Source organism: Brassica napus, chromosome A1, assembly GCF_020379485.1.
Source record: "Brassica napus cultivar Da-Ae chromosome A1, Da-Ae, whole genome shotgun sequence".
NCBI lineage: Eukaryota > Viridiplantae > Streptophyta > Magnoliopsida > Brassicales > Brassicaceae > Brassica > Brassica napus.
The window spans coordinates 25344925-25361979 of record NC_063434.1 but is presented as its reverse complement, the minus strand read 5'-3'; the positions used below and the strand labels follow the sequence as shown (position 1 = coordinate 25361979).

The 17055-nt window shown below is 32.5% G+C and overlaps 4 protein-coding genes across 4 annotated transcripts; 3 read left to right on the top strand and 1 right to left on the bottom strand.

Moving 5' to 3' along the window:
• The first annotated feature begins 49 nt into the window (after positions 1-49).
• On the top strand, positions 50-1156 carry BNAA01G27230D. Its single transcript, XM_048738689.1, has 3 exons — positions 50-106; positions 193-237; positions 617-1156. Exons 1-3 carry the CDS (start codon positions 53-55, stop codon positions 716-718), a joined length of 201 nt encoding a protein of 66 aa, XP_048594646.1. The 5' UTR covers positions 50-52; the 3' UTR covers positions 719-1156.
• Positions 1157-9929: 8773 nt separating this feature from the next.
• Positions 9930-11865, top strand: LOC106453722. Its single transcript, XM_048738685.1, has one exon. The coding sequence runs from the start codon at positions 10865-10867 to the stop codon at positions 11339-11341; it is 477 nt and encodes a 158-aa protein (XP_048594642.1). The 5' UTR covers positions 9930-10864; the 3' UTR covers positions 11342-11865.
• On the top strand, positions 10309-10830 carry LOC125578272. Its single transcript, XM_048740665.1, has one exon. It carries the CDS (start codon positions 10309-10311, stop codon positions 10828-10830), a length of 522 nt encoding a protein of 173 aa, XP_048596622.1.
• Positions 11866-12068: 203 nt separating the features above from the next.
• Positions 12069-16813, bottom strand: LOC106454954 (L-ascorbate oxidase-like). Its single transcript, XM_013897027.3, has 5 exons — positions 15334-16813; positions 15079-15171; positions 13443-13655; positions 13166-13360; positions 12069-13094 (listed from the first exon to the last, which is right to left on the bottom strand). Exons 1-5 carry the CDS (start codon positions 15625-15627, stop codon positions 12135-12137), a joined length of 1755 nt encoding a protein of 584 aa, XP_013752481.1. The 5' UTR covers positions 15628-16813; the 3' UTR covers positions 12069-12134.
• Between the last annotated feature and the right edge of the window lie 242 nt (positions 16814-17055).

Below are 17055 nucleotides of genomic sequence, written 5' to 3'. Positions count from 1 at the left end.
ATAACTGCGAGTTTTGTGTGTTTTTTTCCTTAATAGTTGAATCTCTTTGGAAATGCCGAATCTACAAGGCTCTTTGCCTCCTGAGCTCGCTAACAATGTGGTTAGGGTATGTATCATCTCTTCTATTTACTCTCAGTGTCTTAGATTTAACTTATTTTTTTTACTGATGTATTCGTCTCTTCTTGTTGGCAGTTGTACCGTGAATGTCTTCGTAGAGCTACATTCATTGGTAAGCAGGTGAGTTTCTCTGCGCTTTGTATATGAACTTGCTTTGTTAGATTTAGACACTACTGTGTTGCATTCAGTGGGATTGTGTTTGGTATGATTGATATTCCTGTTTCATATCAACACTGTGGATGTATTGAAGTTTATCACTGTTCTTTACCCTCACGTGTTTCTACCTTTTAGTCTCACTTAATTAAATATAAAGCAAAATGTTCAGAGCTTTTATTTGGACCATTTGTATCAATATCATGCAGCCGTAAGAGTTTGAGATTTGATATTATATCATCACTTCTATTTTGATTCAGCTAGGAAGATTTGGCCTTTTCTGCCTAGAGTTGGCTTGGGATATGAACTTTTTCTTTTTTTCTGTTAACTCGTTTGTGCCTTGCAGCAACACAACACTGAGCTGGTGGTTGGTATGGTGAGGCAGCAATTTAAAAAGCACATGAATGAGACAGACCCCGAGAAGATTCAGAAGTTAAAGGATGAGTAAGTCTTAGTTTCCTCCCTAAGCCTCTAGTGAATTCTCACACATACACAGATTGCACTCTTGGGGTTTTATCATGTATATGTATGTATAGTAAGTCTTAGTTAACTCCCTAAGCCTCTAGTGAATTCTCACACATACACAGATTGCACTCTTGGGGTTTTATCATGTATATGTATGTATATACGTCTATCTGGAAAGTTTGCACTGACTCAGAAAAGTTTTATGTTGGTATTTGGCAGTGCTGCTCGGGTACTCATCAATCACATGTTGTTCGAGTCAGCGAAGCTAACAGGACGCAAGGTTGGCCAGAGATCGTGATGCAGCCTTGTTGTTATCGTTATGCGCTTTCTGGTTCATTGTATTCTGATAATGCATTTAGTGGGCTTTAATAAAGAACTTTGTAATGATTCATAACATTCATAATCTTGGTTTGCAATTCAATCCAGTGGTTCTGTACTTCAAATTGAATCATACTGTTCGTTGACTCTGGTTTAGATACACTATATTGGACACTTTGAAAATGATTAACAAATAGATTATGACAGACATGAGAAAGAAAAAAATCCTAAAATCTGTTCGAATTATTCAACATGCAGAGTAATTTTATAGCATCAATTTCAAAAGATGGTAGATACAAAACATCCTTTCTATCACATAGTCTTCATGGACGATCTAAGCTGATCCCACATGAGCATTTGCATCTCAAAACTAGCATCATGGATGCATTTAAACCATCCATTGGAAATATTAAATCATTCATATATTTCCGTAGACGCCACACTAATCGGATAGTTTGGTTCGGCCCAAATCTCCTCCAAATAAGTTTGATTCAGTTCAGTATTTTGGGTAGTTCGATTTTTAAATATTTTACGATAACTAGTCAAAGTTTTTGTTTTTGTTAAAATTTTCGGTTAAAATTTATTTAAATTCGGATAATTCTTGTTAGTTAGGTTAATTTGGTTCGATATTTTGGTTAATTCAGTTAGTTTAATTTAAAATTTGAATTAAAATTTGGAAAATTGAGCTATCCGATTATCAAACCAAATCAACCCAAAAACTGAATATTTTTATAAACATACCGAATTGAACCGAACTGTAACCCGACTAACAAAAGTTTTCAGTTCGGTTCGGCGAGATTTGGTTCACAACCGCATGCCTAGTTAGGGCTGTAACTGGACTGGTTTTGTGCTGTTTCAAAATGTTCTTAAGGTGAATGGTTCGAGAGTTGTTCTGCCTTTTAATGTTTTAGAGAGTATTAATTACAGGACCGACTCATCTGAAAAATATAGGAATTCAGAAAATTTTGTATTTGAAAACAAATTCTTTTGATCAGTTTTTTTTTCCTTTTCAAAAATATGTTATGTGTCAGAACTTAATTGGCTACATCATTTGTTATTTCTGTTAAGATGTGATAAATGAATGATGTGCATGCAAAAATGGGCAGGATTTCAAAAGAAGGTGAAACAGAAGATGTCATTCATCGGGATTCTCTCTTTTCTTTCTCTCCCCACCGTTCATCTTCTACTCGACAAAGCCACCGCTGATTCTCGTTCCGGTGGCCGACGGAGGGTCTCTACCCGTCGGTCGCCACCCCAATCGCTCCTGAGTCCAGCTTCATCCCCTCTCTAGCCTCGATTTCTCCATATCCTCCTTGCTCTTCTTCTCTGGTTCTTCGTCGGTTTGCGGCCGGAACCGGCGAATCAAAACAGTGACTGAGTGTGTCCTCGGTCTCCCTGGAGTGATGGCGAAGATGTGGATAGTCGGATCTGAGCAGGAGGCACCGTCTAGGTGGTAGATCTAGGGTTTTGATTTCGAGCGGATCTGGGTCAGTTTCTCTCTTGGAGGGTCCGACGGAGTGGCTGAGCGCCGCTGCCTTCGCCTCTCTTGTCGCTGCCTCCTCTGTCTCCCCTTGTCTCCTCTTCCGGCTGCTATTGGTAAGAACTTCCCTCTCTCGTTCTGAGTTAAAAAGAAGATACCAAAGCTTATCGTTGGGGACTTCTTTCTGGTTTGGTTCTTCGATAATCACCATGGCGCCTAGTTAGGTTTTAGAACTGTCTAGGGTTTGGGTTGACTCAGAGCTTTCGTGCCGTTGCTCTGCTATGTCCCTACTCCATTTGATGGGTCTTTTCTCCTCTTCCGCCTGCTGATGGGAGCTTCTTGTTCCTCCGCTTCTCAAGTTTCAGAAGGTTGATAGCCACTGTCCCCTGCCTCTCTTGATGTTCTGTAACTGGTTACCTTTTGTGCTCTGCTCGCAGGATGGGACCGGAGTTCAGCCGTATAAACCTCCGCTTCCATCTGCCAGTACTCCACCTGCGTTTCATCTGCTGGTTCCTCCTCATCGGTTTGGATTCTCAGGAGTGCAGCTTGCCGTCTTCTTGAGCTAGCAGCGTCTGGAGTGGACTTCACTGGTTAGGAATGGCTGGACCAGGACTTGCCGACCCTGCTTCGCCTGTTCCACGGTTGGAGTCGCCCTCGGGACGGTCTGTGGTCCCTCAGACTGTTCTCCGGCTGTGACTTCTTTGGAATCGTGCGGTTTTGATGCAGGTCCCCGCATCAATCTATTCGATGTGGTCTGCTGTTAACTTAATGGTTGTCAATTGAACCATAATGTTAGTCAAGCTTTAATCACATCCATATGGTTGGGATTGAAACTTTGTTTGTCTTAGTGAGTTCTTTTTAGCTTTTTTTGTGGCTCCCTAAGACACACTTGCTTTGAATAGCGACTTAGATACAGTAGGTTTTGATTCATCAAGCTGAATGTATCTCTCTGCATCATTATTGATTTAATGAAAATTCACATACTTAACAAAAAAAAAGATGTCATTCATCCCTTCCATCACAAGCATCGCGACTTTCCTCATCTCAGGTTAATGACAGACCAGCCAATGTTGAGAAAATTGACAAATGCTTTGGATTGATAATCCATATTGTCTATTTCATTGTCATACTTTATTACCAACAACCATATCAGATAAATTTACTATTCCAACTCTATTTTCAGTAAATTACTAGATTTTAACCCGCACACCCGTGCGGATAACATTTCATTTATAAATATAAAATTTTATATTATTTTGTATATAATAATTTATGATAATATATTGCTGTCATTTAAAAATAACTAAATAGATGATATATAGTTCTAAATATTAAAATTTAACATATGTTAACAATTTTATTTTTTGTAAAACTTATTACATAATTTATGAATATTAATCATTTTAAAAAGTGAATGCTATTTTAGTCACTTTAAACGGTGAATGATATTTTATTTATTTATCTTAATGAAAGTATTTTTTTCAAAATATATTGGTTTACCAATTCAACATAATTTTAATATGTTTGCACAAAAAAAATAATTTTAATATGTAATTCATTAATTACTTATATTTTAATATAATGTAGAATATACTTATAAAATTAGCAAATAATTTCATTATTTTAATTATAATAAAAATGTAATTAAAATTAATTTATAATAACATTATACTATTAATTGCAAAATTAATCAGTGCATTAATTAAAAGGATATTTAAAATTTTAAAATGATTTTGTTAGATTTTTTCTCAACAGATTTTGTTAATCCTAAAACTAAAATTTAAATTTATAGTTAAAATTGATTCGTTATTAATATCCTTATAATTATTTAGAAATGTTATACATTAAATAAACTAATGTAAACAATAAAAATATTATTTGTATATATGGACCTAGACTTCTAGTATGACTATTTTGTAGTAGTTAAAAATGATACTTCTCTTTTAATAGAGAAGATTAACAAATAAATAATTAGGGACTTTGTGTTTTTTTTTTAACTTTTTTCGAGTTCCAGTTGTGGATTGAGTTGTGCAATGCAGCCAAGGCCATATGTTTATTGGATGTCATTATCATAACAGTGGCTTTGTATTCAGCATCAACCGGCATTGATTACTGTGCAAGTTTGGTATATCTACTGGCATCGTAGCAATCAGTCGTAAGTATCAAATAATTTATTAATTTTTTAGGTTTAATATTTAATATGAAAATGTATTTAGATCTTTATGTGATATTAGGTTGATTACGCATTCAGATAACAACACTAACTCCATCCCGCTTCTTCCTTAGTTCTATTGACAATAACTAGTCCTAGTGGAGGTGTTTGGCTTATATGGGGGATATGTAAAAATGATATTTTTAGTTGAAATCAATTCTGTTAAGACTTAAAATAGATGAGATTTTAAAATTTTGATTCAGTTTACAATTTAAATACATGATTCATCTAAAAAATGTCTAATCCTTCTCAAAGTATTTATAAAATCAGTATGATATCATTTGATTTCTATAACACAATTGAACTCTATTTTGAAAAGATTTTTGTTTTTTTTTTGATAATCCAAGTATCCGGACCTCTCACTTAGTCTGACTATCCTACCGCGTCCAACCGGAACTGGCAAGGAAGGTCCTGGAGGCCAAAGGGAAACCATGTTAAATTCATTATGGCCGGGCTCGAATTCGTGATGGCGAACACCTCAGCCGAGGTTCCTTTACCACCAGACCACGAGGCCCGGTTAAAAAACGGAAGCTATGTTAAATCCGCTGTGACCCGATTATCAAAAAAAAAGATTCTTATTTGAAATTAGAAAATAATTATAATAATGTAAACTGATTAACTGTATCGCTACAAGATGAAATTAGCTTTTTGTATAATATATAATATGTATTCTTACGTTTGAAATAATTGAATTGACTAATATGATACAAGAAAAATATGGGATTTGATAAGAAAAAGCTATTTTTTGTTTTCTAGAAATCTAGGTCTGATCAAAGAACACATATCCCCTATATATTATTTGAGAAGCATTGCAACATTATTTTGTAGCCACGTGTCATCACTAAAATGATTCTTAGAATCCTTAGAGAAATAAGTTGGTCCATTTAAATATATAATAAACTTTTTATTAAACCACAATAAATGTATTATTAATGTGATTCATTATTTCCTTAAATAAGATTACGGAATTGCCTAATGTGGCTAAAGTATATATGATAATTAATGATTTTGAATAATAAAGATTTGATAAAAATAAGTGTGTATTATAATTATATTTATTTAATTTTAAGCTATTAAAATAAATTAAACAATCATAGTAACCATAAAAATTTAAAAAATTATTTATATATTATATTTTAAATTTTTAAAAACGAGTATAAATTACTAAAATTGTTAAAAGTTTTTTTGTAATCTATGATTTAAAACTTTTGTTATGACATGATACAAATAACTGAAAAGTAATATAAGTTGAAAGTCTCATTTAATAAGTATCAAAAATAAAATATATATAAATATATGTATCATTTTAAATTAAACTATATGCTATATAAAAATATATAAATATCGTAATTTTGAAATTTACTTTGAACATTTTTTTGATAAAAGGTTTGAAAAAATATTGACAACTTAATTTTTTAAAATATTATAAATTACTTAAACCATTATTCCCACAGTGAAAATTTTGTTATCACTAATTTAGACTTTTTGCTATAATATATACAAATGATAAAAAAAATATGAGCAAAAAACATCATCTAATAAATATTAATATTAACATATACCATTTTACTATCATTTAAATTTAATTATATATCATATCAAATAGAAAAATTCGATTTATTAAATTTATTTATATGTTTGCACCAATTTTATTATATAAGTAGTAGATAATGACTTTTTAATTATTTAATATATATTTATTATTTCATAATATGCTATAAACATATAATATATAAAATAGTTTATATATATAATGTTCATTCCGCGTAAGGCGCGGATCTTAACCTAGTTTTTATATATATGATATCTATTGTATGATCGTATGACTAGTTCACGTCACGATTATTATAGTTGAGGTTTAGTTAATTTGCTATATGTTCTTTTTTTTTGTCAAAGTTACCTAAAAGTAAGTATCCTATACTATCCATCGACAGTAGTATATTTATTAACCAAGCAGAGTCGGTCCTATATATATGGAGGCCAGAAGCCAAAAACATTTATGTGGCCGGCTGGATTTGAACTCATGACCTCATCGTGCTAGTAGTAGCGCTGTTGTATAATATAAGTATATTTTAAAATATTTTCATGATTTGCCGTTGAAATTGTTTGCATGTTAGTATATTATGAGAGAAGTAGCTAGCTCTGAGAAAATGAGATGATGCTGAGTATTGTCTAAGTCTACACTCAGAGCCGGTCCTATATATATGGAGGCCAGAAGCCAAAAACAGTTATGTGGCCGACTGGATTTGAACTCATGACCTCATCGTGCTAGTAGTAGCGCTTTTACCAAGTATGCTAAAGGGATTTTTGACAAAAAATATACGGCCGAATTAGTACTTAATAATTAGCGGTCGGAAGCACGTGCTTGACCCGCTTCTGGTCAAGTCCGGCTCTGTAACCAAGTTATATCTTTTGTCGGAAATTTCAAATAAAACAAAAGACAGGGAACAATTTAAAAAAAAAATGATAACACTAGACTTGACACATCACTCAATCTGAAATTCTAAAAGGACCCGAGTTTAGATTTGGAACATAGGCACAATGAGTAAACCAACCGACTTAGCCACAACCTATCGGAATATTGTGGCACGTCTCTCTTCACAATATAGATGCAAGGGCCGCAAGGCTGTTTACTCCCGTCGCCAGAGTATATGAATAGGGTCTTATCATAGTTACCTAAATTTCAATCTTACTTGTTAAAAAGCATTGCTTTAACAACGAAAAATGTTCTCCTTTACAGACCGTAAGGAAAAGTTTATCGAAACCATGGTTAACTTGTAAGGGAAGGAGAAAAAAGGGTTGAAAATCTCCCTAGTGAAATCAAAGTTTTGGATTAAATACTCACAAGTCTGGAGATTATAAGAAATCCAAAACAATTTCCATTCAAAGACACAGGTGACTTATCTGTTTCAGATATGGGCATGTTATCGTCAGGTGTATCAATAGAGTTCAATGCGTGAGAGGCACACTCATAATATTCAAGTCAAATAGATTGTAAAGTTTTATCAAACATGAATAACACAAGATTTGAAATATTGTATTTAAATCTTTAATTGGATAATACTAGATTTTAGATTTTTTACTTAAAAGATTATAAATCTGCAACAACCAATAACACTAAAGTTTAAAATCTATTATTATAAATATTTTAATACAGTAACCAATAACACTAGGTTTAAATATTAGAGTTAAAATCAATTTTTGAATAACACTAGATTGTAAAACTTAGATAATTAATTTTAAATATACTATTCAATAACACCCCCTAAAACTGTTTTGCTGAAAATATTTTTAAATTAATTAGCTAATTGGTCGCTTATGCATAAATTCTTAGGTGTTATGAAGCCTAATTAATCATCTATTCGCAAAGACCAATTCAATAACAAATATTTTGTTAAAGTATAAATTTCTAGAATAATACAGTATTAATATCAATCATCAAGTACGGTTTTGTAAGTAGAGAAGAATTGTCTACAAAATAATATGAAGAAAAGTTTGAATAATGTGTTCCAAAAAACAAAAAAGAGGAAATTTTATATATATATATAAGAAAAATAAGTAAAATATATGCATAAATAAAGCAAATTAAACGTAAAGAATAACAAAAATATTCATTCTGTTAAAATGAAGGGAATAACAAAATAAAAATGAAACAAAAATAAGTAAACATTGCATTTTTACTTTGTTCTGTTTTTTTTGCCAAAATTAACCTTAGATCAGAATATCATGTTTAGTAACAGTTACGAACCATCTTCTACTTATCAATGAAATTCACATTTTGGCAAAACATTAAACATTCTTATAAATACTAGGTCCTTGTCTTCGTTACGCACGAATAGTATTTTGATTTTTTTTTCATATTTTTGTACTATTATGTCAATTGTTTAGTTTTATAAAATGTTATGTTTTTACTGTAAATTTAGAATTAAAAATCTAATTTTCCTTTACTGTAAAGTAAGTTAATTTTTTTGAATCTTACCACAACACATTATACATGAAGAGAATATAGTTGGTCTTTATATTCTTATTAGGTGTAATATTAAAAATTTTGATGGTTTTTTTTAAATTATATATTTTAGGATTGATTTTCGTGACTATATTCTATAATTGTCTAAAAAAAATTGTTTGTCCCATATAGACATCCACATAAATATAGACTTCTGATAAATTTGTTCATTGGGATATTTAGTTTCACTTTTAACTTTATTCTCTTTTTTGGTACCCTCATGCTAGCTTGTGGGGCTAGCCAACTTGGTGCAAAAGGGTTTACAAAAGCTGATCGAGAAGAGCGTGATCAGACACCTTTTGCTAGGCTATTCGTACGGAATTTTAAAGATCTAGGAATATAAGCAATAGAAAGTTCAGAAAATTATACAGCCTGTATTTCGTCGAGCTCCGAGTCCAACGCAGACCAATCTTCCTCCTTTTGAATGAGTATAACCAGTTATTCACATTCGATTGAAAGACTATCTCTCTATGTCCAAACTTCAGTATCACTTGCATTGCCCAAAGCAAACCTTCAGCTTCCGCTTGCAGTGGTGATTTGGTGCGTGTATATCGGCTCTTGCTCCAAACAGCATTGGAAAGTCACCATCCATTAACACAAAGCCAAGTTCAAATATGTCTCTTTCATTTATCCAGGATGTCTAGCAAGAGCGTTTCTTTGCGGAGGAACAGTTGTGTCCATTACCTCAACTCCCATATCAATCTCCATACTCTCGTCTATACGTTGAGCTATCCTCCAACACTCAGCTTCAATTTTATTCGCTAATGGAAAAGATATAATTTCTACGACACTATTAATGATTATTTTTTTTGTAATACTGATACGGCAAACTTATGTTTTATTTAACAAAACTCTTATTTTAATTTTGTGCTAAATAATCAATCATATTTTATATTATCCATAATTTTAGTAAATTTGCTTATTTGTCATGTTTGTATTAGGTTTTAGCTAAATCATTGATTTATTATTTATTTTTAGCTAAGTCACTAATTTATTAATATTATATATATATATATATATTTAAAAATGAATTTTATTTTAGTAATATTAAATTTATATTTTATATTAAAATTTAGTTAGTTTTTCTTATTTGTCATATTTTATTAGGTTTTAGACTTTTAGATAGGTTATTGATTTATTATTAATTTTTAGCTGATTCGCAAATGTGTTAATTAAAACAATACCCTTAATGAATTTTATATATAATTAAAAACGAATTTTATTTTAATCATATGAAATTTATATGTTATATTAATATTAAATAATGATTCTAAGGGTATTGTAAAACCTGCATAGTAAAATACTAGAACCTGCATAGTAAAATACCTGGCCAAAACTTAACCGCTTCATTATTTTCCCCGATTTTCAAAATATTGCCATAAATATTTAAAAGTCTGCTCCGTTGAAATCAGAGTAAATACGGTATATAGAAAAAATGAAACAAATTAGAATTAGGGCTAATTTATGTCAAGAAGGAAAACTTGTTGAGCAAGTCCGTTCATATGTATTAGTATTAATGTGAGCAATTAGGGTTTCATTTCTTTACTAAAACTATTCATGTCTCTGATTCTCAACCAGCCCCCGAAGCTATGCTTGCGGAAACCAGTGTTGGTAAGATGCTCTCCTCTTCACCACTCTAATGGTTACTCATCTGCTTCATTGCCGCAATCACAAACACTTCCTTTAACCATCTTCTGCGCAGATCCTTGTAGACCACATCTCGTAAGAGCCGTGGTCAGGAGGGATGGTGACATGCATGCTCTTGATTACGATATGCCTCGTGATTTTATGGAGGTAACGAAAATGATAGGAACATCCAATGGATGGATAACGTCTTTGGTGGACGGCATTGTGCGAATCCGGGAATACCCGGAGAAGAATCCTAAACAGGTGAGAATCATTTTTTTACCTCCTCATGTAACTCTGCCTCTATGCCAAGCCCAAATGGCCACCAACGTGGCAATGTCCTCATCTTCTCCGGAGAAGGAGGAGTGTGCTGTGGCTGTCAAGTTCTCGGGACCTCAACTAAGCATTTGTAAACCGGCTCAAAGCAACGCCGAGTGGATCAACATTAATTAGAATCTCAAACCCTTGTTTCTTTTCCTCCCCTGTCATGTATTCGGAGAAAGAGGACATGTTTCGCATTATCGGATCTGGAGGCCACCTTGTTGGATCATGGGATCTCGGCAAACACAAGTGCACACCAAAGATTCAGAGACTTCAATTTCAAAACCTTCCGGAGCTGAGCAAGGCCAAGCGGGAGCTTCTGTACTCGAGCAACACAAGCGAACACTTGGTGGAGTCAAGAACCACCGGTGAAACTTTCATGGTTAAGTGGTACAAAAGGACGGCCAAGACCATCTACTGCATAGAGAGAATGGAAACACAAGCTTTAATGGTGTTCAAGATAGACGAACAAGGTAACGCTGTTTACACTCAAGATATTGGAGATCTCTGCATTTTCCTCACAAGGTCTGAATCTTTCTGTGTCCCTGCTTGCTCTGTTCGCCACATGCGTCCTAATCATGTCAGACTCATGGATGTCGACGAAATCACTATTATCGATCTGGCTGCTCAAAAGTGGAACTGATAAGAACATTAGTTTGGACTTGTGTTTTTTTTTTCTTGAGGCTAGAGTCTTGTCTTTTTCTTTAAAACCTTTCAAATATCCAATCTATTTTTTTTTTCATATTTATTATCTGTGAGATCGTTACGCATATGCTCCTCCTGGACAAACCTTCCTATCATCTATCACTAAAATAGCAATTTGGTTATGCTTAAGCTATATTTAGTGTGTTCTTTGTGTTGTGACTTTATATAATGGAAAGGTATTTATGCATTGAGGTGACATTCCTTCTTGTCACTCACCAAGGCTCCTGATCCAACACCCCATGTGCGTTTGTCCCTTTTGTCTTATTGACACGTCGACACTACTACTCACGACTCCCTTGTTCTTCAAGTAGTCTCTTTATTGGGCTCTACTCTTTCTCAAGCAGGCTTTCACTTCAACTGACGGCCTCCTTTCAGTCCCTTTCTCTGGTACTGATAGAGGATTTGAGGACGGAGCTCCTCGTGCGTAACACCATCCCTTGAGATTACGGTTTAGGTATATCAGGAGGTGGATTAGGGTTCTGACGACTGATTCCACCTCCAGTGGCCTTGGGAGAAGAATCTCTTGAGGCTACTTTCTCTCTTTCACTAAGCTACTTTCTTATTCCTCTTCTCTACTCATTTCAGACTTTTATATCTCTGTTTGGCTTGATTTAAACACTCTTTGCTGTTACAGGAAGCTCTGGACATTGTTCACGTTTGTAAAGAAGATCAAGAAAGCATTTCCATAAATTCCATCTATTTGGCATTACAAAAATTAATAAAACATATCATCAGACTAAACGTTTAGTCTGACCACAACCCATGATAGAAGAAGGCAAATTAGCAACCCTATCGATCCCAGACGCGAACACAATCCTCATTCCCATGAAAAAATGCGACTCAATATGGCAATGAAACGCCCAAACGCCAGGATTATCCGCTCTAAAACGCAGAGCGGTCCAGCCATACGGTTGTACCGCAACCGTGTTTTTCATAATCGGGTCGACCAGATTATACCTTTTGGGATCCTCCATTTCATTAAATTTCCCTTCACCATACCCAAGCACCCAAAAATCATGACCGTGTAAATGCCACGGGTGCGTTTCACTATTGTTAACGCTCATCGTATTAGCGTTCTGTAAAACCACGTCCACGGTGGAGTTGAACTTCAAGCGGTAGATCCCGTCGCTCATCGTTGCGTTAGCGTTTGAGGGTACCGCGAATATGTCGTAGCTTTTAGAATCGTACCTCTCTGGCGGCGTGAAACGCCAGTCAAATGCGTTTGTGAGATTATGCTTTAATGCGATTAAATATGGCGTTGTAGGGTGTTGGTAGGAAACGTTGTTGACCGACCACCGCATGTATCCGTTAACTTTGTTCTGTGTATTCAAGAGCACAATCACTTTGTCGGAATTCTCCGGCGGCGCGTGTGCGAATCCTTTACGTGCCTTGATTGCTACGCTTTGTGCAAGACGGTGGCGCGTGTCGTTCCATTCTGGCCGAAAATTGGAGGATGCCGGCGTCGGAGGATGCTTACGTGGATGATTCGGGTGGTAGTTGAGTACAGCGGTTGCTGGTGGAGTTTTCTCTGGACGGCTAACGATGCTTGTGGTGATCCAATAGTTCCGGCTAGGGTTTTGATCTGCCTTGAGAAGCACGGAATAAGTTTCTCCGGAGTATATGAAGAGATTCCTCACAGTGAATGGTTCAACGTAGTGTCCATCGGCTTCAACTACCGTCAAGTTATGTCCCTGAAGTTTAATTTCACTCATAAAACACAGAATAGAACGAAAATGGTTGCTTGCATCACAAGCTAGGTTACCTCGATTTGGAAACTGAGAGCAGAGAGAGACGTCAAGCTACCGATTCGAAGCCGGTATGTCTTCCCGGGGATCACCATGAGGACAAAACGTGAACAATCAGCGTGTGAAGCGTTACATACTTCAGCTTCCGAGCGCTGAGGAGTCATCATGTTGTTTGTGCAGTTGAATCTTCCTCTTCCTTGTATCATAAGCGACTGATATTTCAACATCCAAAAAAAAAACAATTAGGTCGCTCAAAAACTAAGAATCTGACTTTTAAGTAGTAGATCCATTCACCTGTGGCTCACCGACCCATTTAAAGGGTATGGATGCTAAACCAGTCGCTTTCTCGGACATGCCTTTGTGATACCAATCGGTTAACAAAAGGCTCCGGTCATAATCGTATGTAAACGGTTCAGGTTCTGTACTTGGAGGAGAAACTCGAATCATTCCTATTAATCCAGATTCTCTCTGCATTCCGTAGTGTGAATGATACATGTATGTCCCAGGCTACAGACCAAATTAATAAAACAAAAACGTAACACAAAATTAACATACAAAAATAAAGAAGGACTAGATTTTGACCCGTGCAACCGCACGGGTGTTTGTTTTCACTTTTCTATACATAAATTATTGTTTTAGAACATAAGTGGTATATATTTTAATCATATACTTAAATATTTATATAACTCTTTCAAATACATTAATTTTATAATTTACATGTTATAATTAATTAATTGTTTAAACTGTATGTATTTACCACTTCTTATTATATATTTATCTTATTGTATTTGCATTTAGTTATTAAGCAAATTAATATATTAATGAGAAAATATATTTAAAAATTATTTTGTATTTAATTTATGCTAAATTTGACCCGTCTTTCAAAATTGAATTTCTTTTTACCAATATTTTTATGCTTATTCATTTTAGATAATTTATTATTGTATATATAAAAGTCTAAGATATGTTAATTTTTAGACATGTATTATATAGTTTGTTAATTTTAAGATGTTCTATCATCATATTATATTTTAAATAAATAGTTTATATTTATGAAAATAAAATTTATAAATTTATCAATTGAATATAATTTTATCATATTTATTTTAGTATAATAATTATATTTTAACATGATCATGACTATAAAGTAGATAAAATAGGATATAATTTATTTATTTTCATTTTTAAACGATAACTTAAAATACATTAAGTTATTGTTTAAATATTTTTACACAGATTTATTAGAATTTTTAAAATATAATATATAAATATATATTATATTTAAAATGAAAATATATTATGATTAAAGTAGTTACAAAGATTTTATATTATTAACTTTAAGGAAATACATGTTAATTTTTATACATGTATTATATAGTTTGATAATGTTAACCCATCTTACCAACATATTAGATTTTATTTTTGAACATAAATATTTTATAATTACGAAAATAAAATATATAAATATATAAATTTAATACAATTTTATTATATTTAGCTCAATATAATAATTTTATTTTAATATGATTGATTATGATTACATAATAAATAAAACATTATAGATTTTTTATTTTTAATTTTATATAACTGAATATATTAATCTATAATAATATTCTAAACTAATTTTGAAATTAGCAAAAATATTTAAATATAATTTCGAAAATGAAGATCTTGTAAAAATCTTTTTAAACAGATTTGTTAGAATTTTAAATAAATATATTTATATTTAAAATGAAAAGATATCAAAAGATATTATGATTAAAATATTTTAAAAGTTTTATTTATTATTAGTCTGAACTAAAATGTAATATGAATTTCTATGAATAGGTCCATTAGGTCCATTTAAAAAAAATCACACATGAATCAAGGTTGTAACTTCTGTTTTAATATATAAGATTGAAAAATAATTTGCGAGTATGATTTTTTTTACTCTGTCAACGACGAACTGGTATGTGAAGATTTCTCCAGGAAGAATTGGACATTGAGTAACACCTTCCACTCCATCAAACCATGGTGTCCCAACCTGAAACCAAAATCAAACATTACAAGTATTCATCGAATGTCTTTTTTTTTAACTGAATTATTCATTAAAGGTATCAAGTATTCATCGAATGTTGTGATATGTTTCTTGAAAAAAAGGCACATTAAAAACTGTATAAAATTTTGACTAGGATTGTGTAAGTACCTGTCTGATTCCATGCCAATGGACAGCAACATTTTCAGTCATGAAGCTATTCTTGAGCTCGACAATTATGGTGTCACCTTGTTGAGCTTTGATGGTAGGACCTGGCAACTGCCCATTTATTGTAATGACTAGCTTCTCAAAACAATCTGGTGACTTAAGCTCGTACTTCACTTCCCACTTGAATCGCCGGATCTTTCCCTGAACGAGGACGGAAGAAGAGAACAGGGTGATGAAACAGATGAACATAAGAGTGAAGACATGACTTGTGTCAGAAAATCTACAGGATCTCATCATTTTCTTAGTTGTGTGTCCAAGAATCTGTACTAAAGAAGATAAAGAAGCTGTTATTTCAGTGGAACATTTTCCAACGAACACTTGATTTAAGAAATACTATATACTTACAAAGATCGAGATTCTTGTTGTGTTATTACTAATGCATGTATATATATTATACTTAATACACAATGATAAGTCATGTGAAGTAGAAGAGACTTGTCTGCGTTGTTTGTGTAAGAAAATTCTACAAATGAATCATATTTTGAAAGTCTTCATTGATTTTTCTTTGTTCTTTTCTCTATTGACATCAAAACATGTGTTAAAAATTTACATATTTCAAACCAGCGTAAAATTCAGGTTACGTTATAAATGAAAACTTATCTGACCCCAAGATAAAATGATATAATATATATATATATATATATATATTTTTCAAAAAAAAAGATAAAATGATATATTAATTCCTAGTTGGCAGGTTGGTCCATTGCATGTCATGTGATTAAAGATAAACCACTTGCCTTTTTAGAGAAACATTAGAGGAAAAACGCGTAATACTTTTCTATGATTTGGCGCTAATTCTAATAATACATCGACTTTTCTCAGCAAAATAAATAGAATAGAATATCATATGTACCTCATCAACTTCTCAAGTCATAAAAGTCGAGTGTGTTTGATGCTTCTACACGGCTTTCAACTTTTGCTTTAGCAATCAAAAATTTGAAAAATAAGATAATTCTTATATATATTTTGTTGTTATCTGAAAAATATACAAAAGATTATAATTAAATATTATTCAAGAAAAAAATATTTATATAAAGATATTTTTTAAACTATTTCTAAGATATGAGTGTTTAAAAAAATTTAACATGTTTAGAACACGGGATTATGCTTACGAGAGAGTGGTTCGGGAATGGGCTTCGAGATGGGTCGAATGGGCTCTGAAAATAGTTTTTTTTTTAACTCAAGTCCAATCCAGATGACATGGCATCTTGGTTGGTTCACAATATTTTATCCATGTGGCAGGACTTAGAAATGAGGAATTAAGTCCCTTTTATATAGTAGGCTAACATTAATAATTTTTAACTCCTACAAAATAAGATAAAGACGCTTTCAAAAAGACTTAGGAAGGCTTATTGGATTAGAAATTTTGTAAGATCTTAAAGGTTTCTGATTTGATGGATTTTTATGATGATTTTTTAGGATATAGAAATTTTAATTTTAAAAATATTTAAAATGTTATCTTATTTATTAGTTTGTCAAATTATATTTTGTATTGAAATGAGAAAATGTTATTGAAAATAATCAAAACTTACTTTTTGTTAATAATTTCCAATAATTTTATTTCTTTTATTTTTCATTTCAAAAGTTTAGATTTCTTTTTAAAATTTCATCAAAAAAAAATTAACTTTTAAAATCTCTTCAACTACCATCGATATTTCTATCTAT

Coding starts and splice junctions, on each gene's coding strand:
- BNAA01G27230D (XM_048738689.1), top strand. CDS start 53: ATGCCGAATCTACAAGGCTCTTTGCCTCCTGAGCTCGCTAACAATGTG. Junction 107..192: donor TCGCTAACAATGTGGTTAGG/GTATGTATCATC, acceptor TCTTGTTGGCAG/TTGTACCGTGAATGTCTTCG. Junction 238..616: donor CTACATTCATTGGTAAGCAG/GTGAGTTTCTCT, acceptor TGTGCCTTGCAG/CAACACAACACTGAGCTGGT.
- LOC106454954 (XM_013897027.3), bottom strand. CDS start 15,627: ATGATGAGATCCTGTAGATTTTCTGACACAAGTCATGTCTTCACTCTT. Junction 13,361..13,442: donor AATGGGTCGGTGAGCCACAG/GTGAATGGATCT, acceptor TTGAAATATCAG/TCGCTTATGATACAAGGAAG. Junction 13,095..13,165: donor CTCTCAGTTTCCAAATCGAG/GTAACCTAGCTT, acceptor ATTAAACTTCAG/GGACATAACTTGACGGTAGT.
- LOC125578272 (XM_048740665.1), top strand. CDS start 10,309: ATGTCTCTGATTCTCAACCAGCCCCCGAAGCTATGCTTGCGGAAACCA.
- LOC106453722 (XM_048738685.1), top strand. CDS start 10,865: ATGTATTCGGAGAAAGAGGACATGTTTCGCATTATCGGATCTGGAGGC.